Here is a 19,398-nt window from a genome sequence, read left to right as displayed (position 1 = left end):
ACATTTGGGAGATTTATGAGGAATGGGAAGCCACATCACGGAACCCTCTTGCAAGGTTTTTAAAATTTGCTGCCAACCCCACCTAACTCCCTTCCAAGAGACCAAGAAATGTCCCCAATATTTCCTGAGATTATTTGAATTTACTTTCTCCCTGTTCAAGTGCAAGATGTATCTTCGAGCTTTACTGTCTGGGCAAAGTGGACCAGCTCACTACATAGTCACTTGAAGTGTATACTTAAATCACTTTTTCTCTCCCGGAAGAACGTACCACTTGATGTAATCACTCCATTATAATCTAATCTGTCCTTTCTGTTCTCTTTCTTTAATTACTCTAATATCCTATTTTGTACTTCAGTGATCAGAACAGTGTGTATATGGTTTAAAGTCTGCCTCCACCATTCATTTATAAAGGGGCAAGATTAGCTCATTGTTTCAGGTCAATATTGACCTTTCAGTACATCCTGACATCTCACTTGCCTTACTCGCTACAACAAATTTTTGATGCAAATGATTTCAATTGACTTTCAATCAGGACTCCCAGATCTTATTTGTTCTCATTGCAAGTTATACTCTTTCCATTTATGTATTAATCTATTCCTGGATTATCTTTTTGTCCTCATGTGATGCAATATGCATTTTCTTTACATTTAAATTTCACCTGCCCCCTGACTGTGTAATTTCCTTGCGTGTTCTGATCCTCATGTAGCCAATGCTGCTCCTCTTTGGATGAATACTCTCATTGGCTTCATATGTCACACCTTTCAGTGCAGTGCAGGAGAACCATGATGAGGACCGAGAATGTGAGCATGGGCTTGCCACAACAATGGTGTGACCTGTTACGATGAGTGTCTGCCCCCACAATTCAGCTGTATGAGATGCCAAAAATGCTGGTATTGCAGCTTTATAAGACTTTGATTAAGCCACACTTGGAGTATTGCATTCAGTTCTGGTTGCCCCATTACAGGAAGGATGTGGAGGCTTTGGAAAGGATGCAGAAGGTGTTTACCAGGAAGCTGCCTGGATTAGAGGGTATGAGGAGAGGCTAGAAAAACTCGGGTTGTTTTCTCTGGACCAGTGGAGGCTGAGGGAAGACTTGATAGAAGTCTATAAAATCATGAGATATGTAGACAGGGTTGACAGTCAGAATCTTTTTCCCAGAGTTGAAATGTCTAATACTGGAGGGACATTCTTTTAAGGTGAGAGGGGGAAAGTTCAAAGGAGATGTGAGGGGCATGTTTTCTACACTGAGAGTGGTAGGAGTATGGAACATGCTGCCGGGGTGGTGGTGGAGGTAGATACAATGTGGGCATTTAAAGGGCTTTCAGATAAGCACATGAATATGCAAGGAATGGAGGGATATGGACCAAGGGCAGGCAGAAGGGATTAGTTTAATTTGGCATCATGTCCAGCACAACAACATGAGCCCAAGGGCCCTTTCCTGTGCTGTACAATTCTGTGTTCTAGATCAGCTACCCATTATACACCACTCCTGCATTTCCTTACCTTTAAAGCCAGTAAATGAAAAATTAGAGCAGTTGTGTAACCCAGTGTGATGAACGAAGGGACGGTGTTTTGTGTTAACATCTCTGATCTGTCTTTAGTCTGCAGGGGGTACAACAGCCCAGGTCGTACATGCTCAGCAGCGAACCGTGGCCACGTCTGCTGCTACCACAGAGGTCGTAGCCATAGCAGCCAACCAGGGTGTCCGAGCTGCAATGGCCCCAGTGACAGCCACAGCAGCAGCAGTGGTGACTACCAACCTGACTCCTGTGCAGTCCCAGACCAGGTCATTGGTCACGCAAGTCACCCCAGGTTGGACAGTTATTGCCTTTTGTCATGCCACGAATTCACAATTGTATCACTGAATAATTTAATGATTTCTACATGTGTACAAAATAAACCTTGATCTATGTCTGCTCGTTCCTTTCAGTGCCTTTCTCTGTAATTACCTATGTTAACTCTAAGTGCATGTTAAAGGTGGATCGTGTATTACCTTAAATTTGAAGGGTCATCACCTCATAAATTCATTCCCGAAACCTCTTGACGTCTTTCTTCCTTTTATGTCACTCCCTGAAGCCCATCTCTTTGATCCAGCTTTTGGTCATCTGCCTTCATAGCTCCATGTGTGGTTCAGACGGTAATTTAATTTTAACCACTTGTGAAGTGCTGTAAGATGTTTTACTGCATTTAAAGGCCATCTATGAATGCAAATTTGTCAAAATTGTAGTAGATTAGAAGATGTTCACAAAAACAATGTAGTTGTTGGAGCACAGCAATAGGCCAAGTGTTGATTTCAACGCACAAATATTTTTATCCCTCAGACAGATGTACTGAGTGTCAAGCCACTACAGTCCTTTTAAAAAGAACCCTCACTAGTTCCTGAGGTGACGTTTCCAGTCATGGAAAGCATGTGGGAGATTTGTTTCTAGTTTGGCGATTTAGTTAATCTTGGAAACAGCTTATGTTTTACGGAACGTGCTAGATTAAGTTACGAAGGAGTTTTCTTATATTTTTCTCAAATAACTGATGTCCTTATACAGGTAGATAGGTCACTGGACATGGGTAGTGGTCCCTCTGGGACAATGTTAGCTGCAGCATTAAGGATGTGAAGAGGCAGTTTTCTGGAAGCCTTTCTGGGAAATAACTGTCTTGGTATTGCATCTCTCACTTGGGATACTTAGAAAGGTTATAAAGGCTGACCTGGGTGTCTTGTGTCTTCACAGGCTGTGCTAAACTGAAATTCAAAACAATATCAAATGACCACAGCCCTGACAGTTATACGTTCAGAGACATGACTTCCAGTAAATCTAAACAATTAGCCAAAGACATGTAACTTCCAGTAAGTGACATTGCAAAAGAAAGGACACTCTTACTGTGCTTTCCTTGATCTTATCTTTTTTAAAAAAAAACACATCTGGGTTTCTTAATTGAATGAGATCGGAAAATTAGGACCCCCCCCCCCCCCCCCCAACACCTTTTAAAGGGCTCCTGAAGCCATCTCATCTCAGTAATAATCTAGGCCCATGTTTTAGAAGATATTCAACATTGTTAGGAAAATGGTAAGAATGATGTAGATGATTACAATGCTAATTAAAGCTTGGTTTAATGTGTGAACTGACACTTAGAAAAATTGTTTGACTTTATACATTTCCTCTTGGTTTTAATGGTATTCTAATGACAATGAATAAAACTCTAGCTGACAGAGTCTTTGCCATCAGCGTGCCTTGATGGTTTGCATTTATATCCTCAGCTACAGGCATTCAACTGACCACAGGAAAGCCCATCTCCCAGGCACAAATACAACTCTTCAGGCAACCCCAGACAGCTCCAGTACAGGTCCAACAAATCCAGCCTCAGTCTCAAACTTCAGCCCAGCTGAAGACAGTCCAGAAACTGCCGGTAAGTCTAAGCTCTCAGCTACTGTCTGAAATACACAAAAAGATATGTGTTTGTTGTATTTTGACTACATGAACCAACGTATATTGCAGTTGCACCTTACTTTTTTAAACCATTTGTTCATGGGAGGTAGGCATCACTAGCTAGTCCAGCATTTACTGTTGCTCCCTTATTGCTCAGGGAGCCATTCAGAGTCAACCACTTTGCTGTGTGTCTGGAGTCACATGTAGGCCAGACCAGATAAGGATGGTGGATTTTACTTCCCTGAAGGGTATTAGTGAACTAGCTGGGATTTTACGACAGTTGACAGTAGTTACATGATTGCTTAAGGGTAGGTTTTTATTCCAGATTTGATTGAATTCAAATTTCACCATCTGTCATTGTAGGCTTCAACACATGCTTGCAGAACATTGAGCTGGGGTTCTGATAGCTAGTCCAGTGACATTATCACAATGCCATCATCTCCCCTCAACATCTGGAAATGTCAGTGAAAAGAAATCTTTGGGTTACACCTTTCATCAAAACATTTTAACGTTATGGTCAATTTTCATTTTTATGTCTACTTCCATTGCTAATACATCTTGACTTTGACAGCTATTATTGCTGTTAAACCCCTACAATACAAGTATTCAATACAGTCACCACAAAGATATGTTTTCATGGAGACCCCTGAGCTGTGTACGTGGGTTAATGTAGAAGATGGAACTGCAGATGAGCACCTTGTATATTTGTGCATCAATATTCATCCATGGCTCACTGCCTTTGACTCAGAAAGCTGTCAGTTTTCGTTCCGCTCCGTGCACTTGAGCAAAAGATCCAGGCCATATTTGCCATTGATAGACAGTGCAGCACTCCCTCAGTACTGAGGTTCCATTTCTGAGATGAGATGTTAACCCAAGACCCCATTGGTTGTCTTGCGTAGGTGGAAGGTGGCATGGTACTATTTCAGAGGAGAGCGAAATTCTGTCTAGAGTGCAAGCTAACATTTATTCCTCAATCAACATCATTAAAGCAAATGATCTAGTCATGATCACATTGTTGTTTGAGCAAGCTCTCACAATGTAAATTAGCTGCCACATTTTCTGTATTAGAACTACACCAAGTACTGTACATCGTTGCCTGTATAGCACTTTGGAACATGCGGCTGTTGTGGAAGTTCTTTCTTCTTTCTCTTCTCTCTCCCTTTCTGTCATTTGAGGACTTATAAATAATTATTAATATTTGTGTTCAAAGCTTGGCAAGTTCTACGTGCATCTTACTTTTATACCTATGGCAATTGTGAATGTCTGCAGTATTAATCCATTTCAAGTTAGAAAGATCCTTATGAGTTGCATTTGCTATTTTACTCTTGCTTGTTGGGAATTTGAGTTCCTCATTGTAAAGTGATATGCTGTTGGTTGTCATTATGTAAATGGATGGAATTCAGTTAAGTCTTTTTCCTCATTAGGATCAGTTAATAAAATTGAAGCAGAAACAGCAGCAGCAACAACAGCTGGCTCAGGTGACACAAAGGAATACTGTTCTCACTGGTGCTGTGACCAATCTCCCAGTTGCCCGCATTGTAAGTTGTACCCTTATCACAAATACAGCAATTGCTGTGTGATTGTGGTTCATTGCTCACACAAATCATTACAATGCGTTTCTCAGAACTTTATGCGATCTTCCTGATAAGTCGGTTTTGTCAGTAAATGAAGTTAAAGGAAATGGTTTTGTATGTTTTTGTGTAAATATGCATTTAAAAGAACACATCATAAAATAGCATCAGGTCAGTATTCAGGCTGGGAACTTCAGGAGATAAAAAGGATAAAAGTAGGATAAAAAATGTAAAGTCAGCAAATTATTCCTGTAAATAAGAGCCCTTATATTACCAATGTAGGTACTCAGGTGTTCCCAAACCCTCCAAAGCTAAAGTGGAAACATGTGCATTTATTGTAGGGTGGGGATCAGATAGATCAAGCCTGCTGCTCAACCCTCGGACCTTCTGTTGTGAAGTTTTAACTATCCCTTCCTTGCCACCAAGGTTTTGTTGTAAACAATTGGAAATGTTACTAGAAAAGCTTAAATTTAGCTATCCAACTTTCTTTTCTGTTTCTAAAATCTATGCACTCCAAAGTCCCAGAACAAAGATCAAGGTGACAGCTTGTCTGTACCTAAAATAGCTTTCCAAAATCCTTTCACCCACCATCTTTGTTCATCACTGTTGCAAAGTTGGGTAGAGTATTTGTGGAATGGGAGGCAGGACATTAGAATGTGGTATTTGTAAAATGTTGGTGGTTGTAGAATGCTGGGGGGAGATCATTGCGTAGTCCCTTTTAAAAGATTATGTTTTTTCTATGCTTGGAGATGTCTGTGAACAACTTGAAAGTTTGCAAGTACAGAGAGCACCCGAATTGAAAGATTTGTATTGAAAGGCCGTACCATAGCAGACCAAGCAGCGTTTTTACCAAGACAACAGGTTTTTGAATTTCATTTAATTCAATCAATTTGAACCAGGCAGTTAGATAACAAAAACCTATCAAATTTGAATCTGATGGTTTTGACAACCTAAGACCAATCTGATTGTAAGAAATTGATGTGTCATCAGGAGTATGGAAGAAGGGAGCAGTTGGAAGATCAGCAGAGCTAACTGCCATCTGCTAGACATAACTGCTCTTCGCTCTTGGAGAAAGCACCATCTATTCAAAATGGTACTATAGCACTCCTAGCTAGGATTCTTGACAGAAGAATTCAGAGAAAGCATTCCTGACCGAAGAATCGACGGAAAAGGCATAGAACATTCTGGAAGATGTAACCTGGCTGGAATTTCAGGAGACTAAATTCTATTGTTTTGTTATACAAGTGGGACTTGTATTTATTGGAACAGCGTACCATTAGAATCTTGCATTATTCAGAAGTAGTAAGTAGTTAGTAGTTAGAAGGGATTTGTTTGGTTTGTTAATAGTTTAGTTAATTTGTTTACTGTTAGAGTTAAATAAATTGTTACTTGCTGATTGTGAAGTGAGTGTCAAGGATTTATTTGATTTAACCACTAGAAGTTGCTGAAAGACGGATTGCACCCTTTTCACACCCCTTTTGATATATTATAGGGTGAGGTGCTCCTGTTTGGGTTTTTTCTACTTTTTCTCTCGGAGTGGGGTGGGGGGCGGTCGTCAACCTCCAACAGACTGGGGGCTTGGGTCTGGGATTTGGCCAGCTCAGTTCCACGATTTGGACAGGTTGGGACAGATTGGGACCGGGATTTGGATGGATTTGGATAGATCTGGACAGATTTAAACAGAATTAAGGTGCGAAAGGTCCCAGCAAATTTAAATGTTCTTGGGGGCTAGTATCTTGGATCTTTAAATAAAACGTAGGTGAGAAGTGGACAATCTATTTAATTTTGGTTGCTTTTTGTTGGTTAAGTCAAAAGTGAGGTCATGCCTCTTTCAGTCACTAAGTGTTTCCTGGGGCTGGAATAAATGACTTTGGGGATTTTACAAAGGGTAAACAAGGAATAGCTGCTGTAAGCGGCAGGCAAGCTGGAGTTGGGGTTGACTTTGTCTGTGAGAAAAGAAGAGGTAATTACAGCAACACCCCGACACTTACATTTGCTGGAAATGCCATAATAATCTTTGGAAATGGCTAGGATTCAGTTGTAGATGAGCAGCTTGAAAAGGAACTGATACTGTTTGAATTGTGGTTACAAGCAGTGGAAAGACAAAAAGAGTGTTTGAACTTCGGAAGTTGCAAATTAGGCAGTTTAGCTGACTTAAAATGATGGAAATGTAAGTAGAAGATAGGCTTAGTGAGGAGGAGGGCGATGATGAACAAACCCATTGTAGCCAAAGACCTGAAGTGATATGTACAAATATGTCAAAACATTACCAAAATTCCATGAAAAAGATGTAGAAGACTTTTTACATTTCCTTTTGAGAAATTGACTAAACAGATGAACTGGCCAAAGGGTACATGGTAATGTTAATTCACACCAAGTTGGTAAGCAGGGCTAGTGATGTGTTTGCAGTGCCGTCGGAGGCGGTGTCAGGAAACAATGAAGGTGTTAAACAAGCTATTTTGAGTACCTACAAATTGGTACCAGAAGCATACAGACAACGGTTCAGAAACGTGATAAAGGAATGTCAGATGTGTATCGAATTTGAAAGAATTAACCACAGCAACTTCGATAGATTGATGAACGGATTAAAGATAGAAAAGACATGAGGTTCCTAGAGATGCTATTCTGCTGGAGGAGTTTAGAAACTCACTTCCAGAAGGGCTAAGAACTTATGTTGAGGAACAGAAAGTTAAAACAGCGAGAAGAGCAGCTGAGATGGTGGTTGAATGCACGTGAGCACATAAATTGAAATCTAGCTTCTGACAGCGATTGTATTCCATGAGGGATAGAAATTGAATAATTAGGAAACCCTTAAGGAATGGGATAGGGTAGTGAGCTGTCTGTCCCAGGAACAGAGAACTGAATTGAAAGACTTGGGACAGTGCTATGAGGATATATGTGGAAATGGAATGGGAAGGACTAATGCAAATAGCACATGATGCTGATGTAGGGAAAGCTGTTCCAATAAAACAACACCCGTACACGATTAATCCTCTCAAAGCAGTGCAGGTAGAGAAGGAAGTGGAAGCGATGCTCCAAGAAGACATCATCGAGTCGAGTCAAAGTGAGCGGAGTTCGCCAATTGTGTTGGTTCCCAAATCTGATGGTACTCAACGATTCGGTATGGATTATCGGAAGGTTAACGCTGTGACCAAATCTGACTCCTACCCAATTCCAAGGCTGGAGGACTGTGCAGCACGTGGAGGACAAACTGCGTACATCACAAAGTTGGCCTTACTTTGTGGTTACTGGCAAGTACCTTTGTTGGAGAGAGCGAAAGATGTTTCTGCTTTTGTAACCCCAAATGGGCTGTATCAAATTAAAGTAATGCCCTTTGAAATTAAGAATGCACCAGCCACTTTTTAAAGGCTTATGAACAGAGTTATTGCAGGATTGACTAATTGTGCCATCTACATAGATGACTTAGTAATCTTTAGCGATTCGTGGAAAAATAATATGGAGCATTCGGTAGAGCAGTTTGAGAGGCAAAGTTCATCATAATATTTGGCAGAATCCGAATCCGCGAAGGCAGAAGTGACATTCTTGGGGCACAGCATCGGATACGGACAGATGACCCTGAGAAATGTGAAGATGAAGGCCATCAAGGAATTTTCCAAGACCATCCTCGAAGAAGGAGGTGCTATGATTTTTAGGATTGCGTGGATTCTGCAGGAAATTTGTGCCAAACTTTAGTAGCGTGGTGACACCGTTGACGGATTTGTTAAGAAAGAAAACAAAATTTCAGTGGACAGAACAATGCCAGGAGGCATTTTAGAATTTAAAAGCAGTGCTAATCACTGCACCAGTTTTAGCCATGCCAAATTTCTTGAAACCCTTCCAAGTCGCCATTGGTGCAAGTGATGTAGGGTTGGGATCTGTGTTGTTACAGGGGGATGATTGTTGTATTGAAAGGCCAATTGGTTATTTGTTAAAAAAAACTCCATATCCACCAGGAAAGAGATGCAACCATTGAACAAGCATTATTAAGTTTGGTTCTAGCCTTACAACATTTTAATGTTTACGTTGCAAACAGTGCATCAGAGACGATTGCGTACACCGATCACAGTGCTTTGACATTTTTTGGAAGGATTTAAGGACAAGAACACCAGATTATTTCATTGGAGTCTCATGTTACCAGCATTTAATTTACAAATGGTACATGTTGGGGGTCATGAAAATGTTGCTGCGGGTGTTTTATTGCAGGTTTAAAAGAAAAATGTTTATTTAAGATAGAAACAGTAGTGTTCAATGTTATATATAAATGAAATTAGTGTAAAATATGTAACTCTAGATTAATGACCTCTGGATCAAGCAATTTAATGGAATTAAGGTTTTAGAAGAAAAAAACGAAGCCATCTTTTCATAATGATGGGTTTTTTACTTAGGGGGGGAGGTGTTCTGAAGTCGGGTCGAGTATTTGTGGATTGAGAGGCAGGGCGTTAATATTTAGTGTTTGTAGGGGAAGAAGCATTGTGTGGTCTACTTAAAAGGTTGTGTTTTTTTTCTCTGCTTGGAGATGTCTGTGAGCGGCTTGAAAGTTTGCAAGTACAGAGAGCACCCGGATTGAAAGATTTGTATTGAAAGGCTGTACCAATAGCAGACCAAGCGGCATTTTTAACTAAGACAACAGGTTTTTGAATTTAGCCAGATAGTATAAATTTCAAGCAGGGTAGAACAACATCGCTTCATTGGAGGCCTCACTGATGATATTACCCACCATGGTAACAAAACGTCTGAATGAAAACAAGCCAGCTTGGCGAGCGAGACAACAACATAACCCTTGATTCCCTAATTTCAGCCTTAAATATACGCAAGCACTCAGCTCCAACAATTATCTGTGACAAGGAGTTCCAAAGACACTCACTTTCTTAGAGAAGTTGTTCCTCTTTGTCTCAGTCTTAAATTGGCACCCCAGCATTCTGAGACTATACCTTTTGATCCATGAGAGGAAATATTCTCTCAGCATTTAAGCTGTCAAGCCCCTGAAGAATAGATGTTTCAATGAGATCACCTTATATTCTTCTAAACTCCAGTGAGCAGAGCCCCAACATGTTTAACCTTTGCTCATAAGACATTCTCTCCATACTGGGTGTCATCCTAGTGAACCTGTGATAAAGATCCAAAAATTACATAATTCACAATATTAAACTTCCTTATTTATCTCTAAATTTGCGTTGTTTTGTGTCAGTACTCTTCTAAGAATCAGTCTCTATTATTTGTTAAATGTTACTTAACTTCAGTGCATTTCAATAGCTTTTTCTTTTCCTTTAATATTCTGTACGATGCCTGAAATAGTTTCCTGTTGAAGTCAGTAAAGTAAGTCTCAATGTCACTGTCAAATCAATGTAGTTTTTCAAGTAGAAAGGACCCTAAAAAACTTAATTTCGAAGTGATAAAGAATCAGAGAAAGCAAAGAGAAATCAATTGACACTTTGTGTTTATATAGGGCTAAGTTTATTGATTATTTATCTAAGGTTATTTAACAGGTAAATGTTACAATATTAATTTACATATACTTGTGTTCGTTTCAGCATCACATGTAAGCTTGAAATCCTCAACTGCTACCACAGAAGAAATCTTTTACATGAGGTGCCATAACAGGGTTCATGTTATCATTGTAGCTGTACTGGAATTCTACACATTGCGTTTCATGTGACATTTGTTGGTCTCTTGATAGTCTGTGTCATTGAAGACGGTGAGACTTCTATTTTTGAGATTTTTCCGAAACATATGATTTTTATTTTGTTTTCTTCAGGCTAGAGTTTCTACGTCACAGCTACAAGCTCAGGGACAGATTCAGGCACAATCAGCTCAGACTGCCCAGGTTACACTCACCAAACCACCAGTTGTGTCTGTCCCTACCGCGGTAGTCTCCTCCGGTGTAACGACACTTCCGGTTACTGTTGCTGGAATCAGTGTGGCTATTAGTCAACCTCAGAAAGGATCAACAGGTAATTGAAAAGCAAATTCTTGTGAATTATCAACTTGTTTGAAGGACAATAGGATTCATTTGTTTAGATTGACACAGCTGTAGAACTGAGACAAGTTCCTTCCACTAGAAGAGGGTTTGTGAGCATACCTGGATGTTCATTGACAAAAGAACCAGAGGTGGCATGAGGAAATGTTTTGTTTTTGCACAGCGTGTTATTCTGATCTAGAACGCAGTGTCTGTGAGAATGGTGGAAACAGATTCAGGAATGACTTTAGAAAAGGAATTGGTAATTGCTTCAAGGGAAGAGATTTGGAGGGCTATGGGAAAAGAGCAAGGGATTGGGATTAATTGGATAGCTCTACCAGAGAGCTGGCCCAGTCTTGATAAGCTGAATGGCCCCTTGCATCATGCATTTTATGATTTTATACCAAAGCAACAAATTGGAAACAGACAAATGACTTTGCTTACATGGGATTTAAAAGTGTTCATTGCCTTTGGAGAGATATGTCCAATACTGAATACGTCTTCTCCAGTTCTGAGAGACGCATGAAGGGGAAACGGTGTAGTTTTAACCACCTGCCTCATGAGAGGCTTCCTCATGTTGTGTTCTCCAAAGGGAATCATGCGTGAACACTTGAAGTGTAAATCATCAATATTTTCTTAAGTAAGCAGAGTATTTCAAGCCTAGGAGATTGTTTACAATCCCCACAGCAGTGCATGATGCATCTGATTGTGGGAGTACTCTGCTCCCTTTTAATGCCCTTTCAGTAGTGCTCAGTTCCCAGCTTTCCAAACAACATACTTCTGTCTTCCCTCCTTGTTGCTGCCTAATTTGGAACCTGTTTCAGACCCTCACTTCACTGGTGCTATTGAATCCATTGCAGTTGTACAGATCTCTGCCTCTGCAATACAACCATCAGACTTCTTCCCCCTAATTCCATGACATTCTTCTGGATCTCAAACTTCAATTCATATTTTCAAACACTCCGTCCCCATGCTCTCCCCTCACACTGTAATGATGCTGCTTGCATAATCCTGCATTAATGTGGGGTAATTGTAGTCCTAGGAAGAGCTCTCCCCCCAAAACACAGACCTCTTTCTTTAGCCCTGTACCCTGACTATTCATGGCCTCCTCATTTGCAAGTATCTCCAAATTCTTAACCTCTCCTAACTTGATACATGTGAACTTAGCACTAACTTCATTCATGCACTTGTTGTCATAATGTGTGTTTTATCCTTTTAAGAAGTGCCTCGGAAATATTTTGATGGAAATTAATACACTTCAGTTATATTCAGTTGGTGTTTTGACGTAAATGCCTTGTTCAGATTTGCAAACATTCCCTGACCATAACCATTACCTTGACTCTCTGCAGGAGGGCAGACAGTAGTGAAGACAGCCATACCACAGCACTTTTCACAAATGCAAGTACAGCAGCTTCTGAAACTCAAACAGCAACAGCAGCAGCAGAAAGCAGGCCAGGCCCAAGTGACACAGGGACAAGCAGCTTTGCAGGCTGCAGCAATCACTGCACAACAGAAGGTACAAGTCCTACCTTTTAATACTTTCTATAAATTGTTATTGGGGTTGCTGGGGAGAGGCAGGACAAAAACTCTATGACTATTGGTTATTTAACTTATATTTGCTTCTCCCACACCCTGCCTGGTAAATAATTCACTGAGTTTTCACCATCAGCAATTTGTGAACTTTTTTTTGGTATGCATGTCTCATAGATGAGAGGAGAGGAGACTTGTAGCTTTTGAGATGTGGATGGAAGAGGATGCACAGAACCAGCTGGACGGACAGAAACCTAAATAAGCAGGTTAAATCAAGAGTAGAATCACATTCAGAAATCAAAACCGTTGCTAAGTACAGTTACAGAGAGAGAAAGAAAACCAAATATAGACAGTGGAAACCAAAACCCAACAGTTTTAACCTGGCAACAAGTGAGGGCTAAATTGAGAGTGAACACAGAAGATAAAGGAGGAAAGTTGGATGGGTGGATGATGGAGGCTTAACAAAACGAGGAAGTGATGCTTGGTGGCTATAACATGCTCAGACAGCAGCGGGATGCTGTCAGCAGGTACCTGAGAGTGTGTACCTCTGAATGGACAACCACTTTTTTGCCCTGGTCTTTGCAGAGAGATGGCTGATGTCACTCAAGAAGGAGAAGGTCATCCAGGGCTCCTGCCCCTGCTGACTGTTTGCCAGTTCCGGAGAGGATGCAGGGAGCGGATGTGTAGAGAAATTGCAGATATCTGTAGGAACAACAGAGTAGTATTAGTTGGAGATTTTAATTGACCCTGTATCGACTGGGCCACCCAAAGTGTAAAAGACCCGGACGGGGTGGAATTTGTCAGATGTGTCAAAGAAAGTTTCCTAAATCAATATGTAGAGGGCCCTACTCGGGAGGGTGCAATACGGGACCTTCTCTTAGGAAACAAGGCCGGTCAAGTGACTGAAGTGTCATTTGGAGAGCACTTTGGATCCAGTGACCATAACTCTCTTAGTTTTAATATAGTTATGGAAAAAGATAGGACAGGTCCACAGGTTAAGGTGCTAAAACAGAACAGGGTCAACTTTGGGGCCATTATGTGGGATCTAGCAGCGGTCAATTGGGTGAGCCTGCTTGAAGGAAAACGAATGACTTGCAAATTGGAGGCTTTTAAAAGTGTGATATCAAGAGTACAGGGACAGTATTATGTCCCTGTTAGGGTGAAGAGAAAAGCTGGCAGGTTTAGGGATCCCTGGCTGACTAGGGATATTGAGGCTCTGGTCAGGAAAAAGAAGAAGGCCTATATTGGGTTTAAGCTATTGGGCTCGTGAATCCGTAGATGACTATAAAAAATGTGGGACTACACTTAAGAAAGAGATCAAAGGAGCAAAAAGATCACCATGGCTGTCTATCTGTGGAGCCACAGGAGATGAGGGACATTTTTAATGAATATTTCTCCTCAGTGTTTACTTAGTATGGCCTTTGACAAGGTCCCACAGTGCAGGCTAGTCATGAAGGTTAGGTCGCATGGGATCCAGGGAGAGCTAGCTTTTTGGATTCAAAACTGGCTCCATGGTAGGAAGCAGAGGGTGATGGTTGAAGGTTGTTTCTCAGACTGGAGGCCTGTGACTAGTGGTGTGCCACAGAGGTCTTTGCTGGGACCTTTGTTATCTGCTATTTTCTTAAATGATCTGGATGTGAATGTACAAGGCATGATTAATAAGTTTGCAGACGATACAAATTTAGGATGTATCGTTGATAGTAAGGTGGGGAAGTGGGCTGAAGTTTGGCAAATGCAATTCTATACAAGTAAGTGTGAGATGTTGCACTTTGGAAAGTCAAACCAAGGTAGGACTTGTACAGTAATTGGTAAGGTCCTGAGGAGTGTTGTGGAACAGAGCGACTTAGGGGTACAAGTACATAGTTTGTTGAAAGCAGTGTCACAGGTAGACAGGGTGGTGAAGAAGGCAATTGGCATGCTGGCCTTCATCAGTCAAGGCATTGAGTATAGGAGTTGGGATGTAATGTTACAGTTGTATAAGTTGTTAGTGAGGCCGTGCTTGGCATATTGTGTACAGTTTTGGTCACCCTGTTATAGGAAAGACATAATTAAGCTGGAAAGTGTGCAAAGAAGATTTATGAGGATGTTGCCAGGGCTAGTAGGCCTGAGCTATAGGGAGAGGTTGGTCAGGGTAGGACTTTATTCCTAGGAACGTAGGAGATTGTGGGTTGACTTTATTGAAGTGTATAAAATCATAAGGGGCATAAATAGGATGAATACATATAGTCTTTTTCCCAAGGATGGGAATTGAAAACTAAAGGGGCGTAGGTGAGAGGAGGAAGATTTAAGGTGGACCTGAGCGGCAACTTCTTCACACACAGAGTGGTGCGTATGTGGAATAATCTGCCAGAGAAAGCGGTTGAGGCAGGTACAATAGCAACATTTTAAAAAACATTTGAATAGGTACATGAATTGGAAGGGTTTAGAGGGATATGGGCCAAATGCAGGCAGTTGGAACGAGCTGAGTGGGCAGCATGGTCAACATGGACCAGTTTGGGCCGAAGGGCCTGTTGTATTACCATGCTGTATTACTCTATGACTCTATGCCAGCACCGGGACATGGTGTTCCAGCCTAGCATGCTGACTTTTGCTTTCAGGGTCAATACATATAGTAATACACTTAAAGCTGCTGGAGCTGGGAAGGATGTGATGTCCAGCCACCCATGGGGTTAATGCCCTTTGATGAAGAGGGAACTAAAATCAGTGAAGATATGAAACATTTAGTTGCCTCAAAACATAAGCAAAACTACTGCAGTTGTTGGAATCTGAAACAAAAACAGAAAATTCTCAAAATACTCAGGTCTGGCACAATCTTTGGAGAGAGAAACACAGTTAAGGTTTCAGGTTGATGGCCTTTCTTTCTTTCTGTTTCTCTCACTCCACAGATGCTGCCTGACTTTCTGAAGTTTGCCATGTTTTCAGTTTTTATTTTGCTTTGCACTACTGTTGGTGGAGATGAGAGAGTTTGAGAGTGGGGCGAGAGGGGAGGCAGTGATCGTTCGGAGTTTTGTATATCGCTTTTGGGTGATGGGTGGGAGTTGGACTTCAGAAAGCATAGACCTATATCATCTGTAACGTTGACATTTTAAAAACCAAAGCAGGCTTATTCTGCAGCAGTGTAGTTAGGGTGCACAAGTTGGGTAAAAACAATGCTGTGCTAATTTTCAATTTGCATTCCATTTCAGATAACTCAACAGGTTACAGTTCAATCACAACAGCAACAGCAACAGAAAGTCACTTATACCACTGCCCAGCTCCAATCAGGAATGAAGCCACAGTTCTTGAGTGCTCAGACTCAGAAGCCTACAGGAACTCAACAGATGCAGGCACAAATTCAGGTAACTAATGCAAGCATTACAGCGTAACACAGGTTATGCTACTGAACCATAAGCTAGGAAGTGCAACTTCAAATCCCACTGTAGCAGTTTGAGAATTTAAAACGTAGGATAAATCATTTGGAAAAGTAAAGATGCTGAGCAAAAATGACTGTGATGCTACTGGATTGTTGTAAAATTAAAAAAACAGATCTCAACAGGTTCACCAGTGCCCTTTAGGAAAGGAGATCTGCCATCCTTAATTAATCTGAGCCTATATACAACTCCAGTGTTGCACCAGCCATCTGAAGTGGCTGAGCAAATCACTCAAGCTGCTACAGTCCACCTTAAGGGCCACCTAAAGGCCCACCTTAAGGGCACTAGAGATTGGCAAGAAACATCCATTTTGCAGGCAGTGCTGTATCTGAGAGGCTTATGTCTGTTTTTCCATCTTTACAAGAAACTCTTGGTTAATAACCAGCAAGTAAGTAATTCAGTGAATTGTAAGAGTATGTAACCTGTGTCTGAATCTCAGTTAATTACGCAGCATCTTGCTGCTCATTTTATTACGACTATCCTCTGTATTGCAAAACTAAGTCAATAGACATAGACTACTCATTCTTGTATTATGAATGGAGGCCAATAGTCGTAATTTACTGCCCTGAACCTGATCCTTTTTGGTGAAAACATGAATATTATCTTAACAGGATTCTTCATCCTCAGCTGATACCTCGAGTGTGTTCGTCGCACGGTTGTTTAATAAACAAAGTGGCTTTAATAGATTAGTAAGTTGAAAATCATTATTCATTTACTCTAAAGTTTGGAAACTTTAGCCAGTCCCTTCAGTTTGCAGGTGACTGGAAGAGTGGCTGTGTTTTATAACAAGAGTTTGCACTTCACCCTGTTATTCACATATGCAAGTGTATATCAAACCTGATGAAGTTGACACCATTCAATACGACAGAACTCCTTAACCATTACACATCACATTGAGACAAAGTGGTTTTGTTCCTTGCTGTTCGAGACTCATGGTGTATTTCTCACGCTGCTTTTTTCCAGAGCCAGGTTATACTCTTATTTTACATAAGAAAGCTTTATTCTGACCCAGCACTACCATTTGCTCTTTGTCAGTGGCCCCTCAGAATGACAAATGTAATTTGTTAACACTGCCCTACTTTCTTTTTACAATTTTACATTCCTCTGTTAACTCGAAGACTGCAGAAGAAATGATGCTTTAAAGTGCCTGAAATCTTGCATGCTTGGAAACCTTGAAGGGTGAAAAAATTAAAATAAATTGCTGTTGTTCAATAGGTTACAAAACTTCCACAAATGGTTCAACAGCAAGCAACCGTGGGGAGTATCCAGCAGATGGTATCGACAGCCCAGCAGGTACTCTTCGCCTCCTCATGCCTATCTACATTCTCTGCACAGATGAAGCTATTGGACTTTGCACATGTTCTACCGGCTGCTACCTTTCCATGATGTAAAAGAAGAAATCTGACTTTTGTTTTCTCTGTTGCTTTCCCTTTTACCTCTGTACGCTTTGCACTTAATGGTTCTGCTAATCTTCTACATGCCTCTCTTTCCACTCTTCTGGTACCTGTAACTTGCAATCTCTGTTTTGAGATGGGTTGATGAAGGAGACCCCAAGACCAAAAGAAACATCCATGTTTGATCCTAAATTTTAGAATCTCTCAGTGCGAAAGAACATCCTTCAGTCCATCATGTATGTAGCAGCTCTTTCAAAAAGCTATCCAAGTGGTCCCTCCTCCTGGTTCTTTTGCCTAAGCCTACAATATTAGTTTTTTTTTCAATAATTTGTAAATTGCCTTTTGAAAGTTACTGTTGAACCTCCTTTCACAACTTGCAGCAGTGTATTCCAGATGATAACCACTTGCTGCAAAAGGAATTTCTCATATATCCTTATGCTTCTTCTGCCACTTGTCTTATATCTGTGTCTTCTGGTTACTGGTATTTCTGCTACTGGAAACAGTTTCTCTTTATTTACTTGATTGAAGTTCTTTACGATTTTGAAAATCTCTTAGCAGATGTCCTCTTAACTTCCTCTGTTTTAAAGACAGCAACTTAAGTCTCCCTAATCTTCCTGCGTGCCTGAAGTCTCTCACCCTGATACTATTCTAGCAAACCTCTTTTGCACCCTCTCCTAAGTGCTTTTTAGTCTTTTATAAAGTGTGTTGCCCTGAATTGGTTGCTTTATTCCTGCTAGGACTTGCCCGGATTCTGTTCTGTCCGCTATTAGATCCAACCAGCCGTATGGGAACTAAAGATGCTAACCTATGTCCCGTCACTCTGGATTGTGACCCTCAGTGGGAAGTTAGTGAGCAACATTGCTCAGGATAGACTGAAATCCAGAATTGTGTAGAATTACAGGACTCTAGAGTACAAGAACAGGCAATATCACCCAGCATTTATGCTCCATGCAAGCCTCCTCTGACTCCTCTTCATCTCATCCTAACAGCATTTCCCATTTCTTCATCCCAATTCTAGCTTCCCCTTAAACACATCTGTAATATTTGTCTCAACTGCTGCTTCTCTGGATGAAGATGGTTCTCAGATTTCTTCCTTGATTCATTGGTGACAGTGTTTTATTTTTGCGCTTTTGGATATTCTCACAAGTAAAGTTCTCTTCCTTTCCAACCCATTCATAATTTTAAAGACCTCTATCAGGTAACTCTCAACCTTCTTTTACCTAGAGCAAGCAGCCCAGCCTGTTCAGCCTTTCCTGAAAGTTATAGCCTCTCAGCTCAGATATCTTCCTTGCAAATCTATTTTACTTCTTCTCCAGCATCTCTATCTTTTTTATTACATGGAGACCAGAACTGTTTACAGTACACAAGTTGGATCTAATCGTGGTTCTTTTGGGAGTTTACCATAAGTTGTTGGAATTTTAAAGATTTTAATCTTGACCACCAGCTTCTCTGTGGAGGTTGTGAACTGCGACCAGCTGATCTTACAACAGCAAATGAACAGACAGATGAAATAATCAACATTAGCATTTCAAAACTATCTGGATTAAATTGTCAATCTCAGTGAACACCAACAAAAAACAGATGTTGGAAATCTGAATCAAAAATTGCAAATACTTGAAATGCTTAGAAGTCAGGCAGCATCTGTGTAGACAGAACGAGTTGATGTTTCAGGTCTGTGCTCAGTCAATCAACAGTTGAGCCGGTTATGCAGTACCAAGTAGTGCCGTTAGCAGTTCTAATTGAGTACTCCTGTTTAGGGTGAATCAGTAACTGATTTGCAAGTTCTTGAATTTATATGTTATTTACATCACAGAAACAAGACATTTTGTTATCTACTTTGCATACAAATCTGTGCAGTATTATTTCATGTCTGTCAAAATTACTTTGAATTTGTTCCATTCAGTTAATTGACCTGTAAGCTTCCTCCTTTTAATCTAAACTATAATATTCAAGCTTCAGTATTATGGCCATTTGCTTCCTTCGGTATTTTAAGTAAAACAAAACACAGGTTCGCCATGAGATAGCAAGAACTGCAGATGCTGGAGTCAGAGATAACAAATTGTGGAGCTGGAGGAACACAGCAGGCCAGGCAGCATCAGAGGAGCAGGAAAGTTGACG

At 40.8% G+C, this 19,398-nt stretch overlaps 1 protein-coding gene across 5 annotated transcripts in view; it reads left to right on the top strand.

Annotated features, from left to right (window-relative positions):
* The first annotated feature begins 1,600 nt into the window (after positions 1-1,600).
* Positions 1,601-19,398, top strand: part of LOC125485953 (E1A-binding protein p400-like) — a 20,166-nt gene continuing 2,368 nt past the window's right edge. The window contains exons 1-8 of one of the 5 annotated variants that reach the window (XM_048611557.1): positions 1,601-1,812; positions 3,251-3,399; positions 4,844-4,957; positions 10,746-10,941; positions 12,296-12,462; positions 15,662-15,814; positions 16,498-16,575; positions 17,102-17,179. In XM_048611557.1, the coding sequence (XP_048467514.1) occupies positions 1,716-1,812; positions 3,251-3,399; positions 4,844-4,957; positions 10,746-10,941; positions 12,296-12,462; positions 15,662-15,814; positions 16,498-16,575; positions 17,102-17,179 (1,032 nt within the window). In that variant the 5' untranslated portion in view covers positions 1,601-1,715. The remainder of the gene's footprint in view (positions 1,813-3,250; positions 3,400-4,843; positions 4,958-10,745; positions 10,942-12,295; positions 12,463-15,661; positions 15,815-16,497; positions 16,576-17,101; positions 17,180-19,398) is intronic. The other 4 variants (XM_048611560.1, XM_048611558.1, XM_048611559.1 and 1 more) reach the window with 4 other exon arrangements.

This window comes from Rhincodon typus, chromosome 24 (genome assembly GCF_021869965.1).
Source record: "Rhincodon typus isolate 14 chromosome 24, sRhiTyp1.1, whole genome shotgun sequence".
Lineage (NCBI taxonomy): Eukaryota > Metazoa > Chordata > Chondrichthyes > Orectolobiformes > Rhincodontidae > Rhincodon > Rhincodon typus.
The sequence above is the reverse complement of the archived record's forward strand: the minus strand, read 5'-3'. Positions and strand labels throughout refer to the sequence as shown.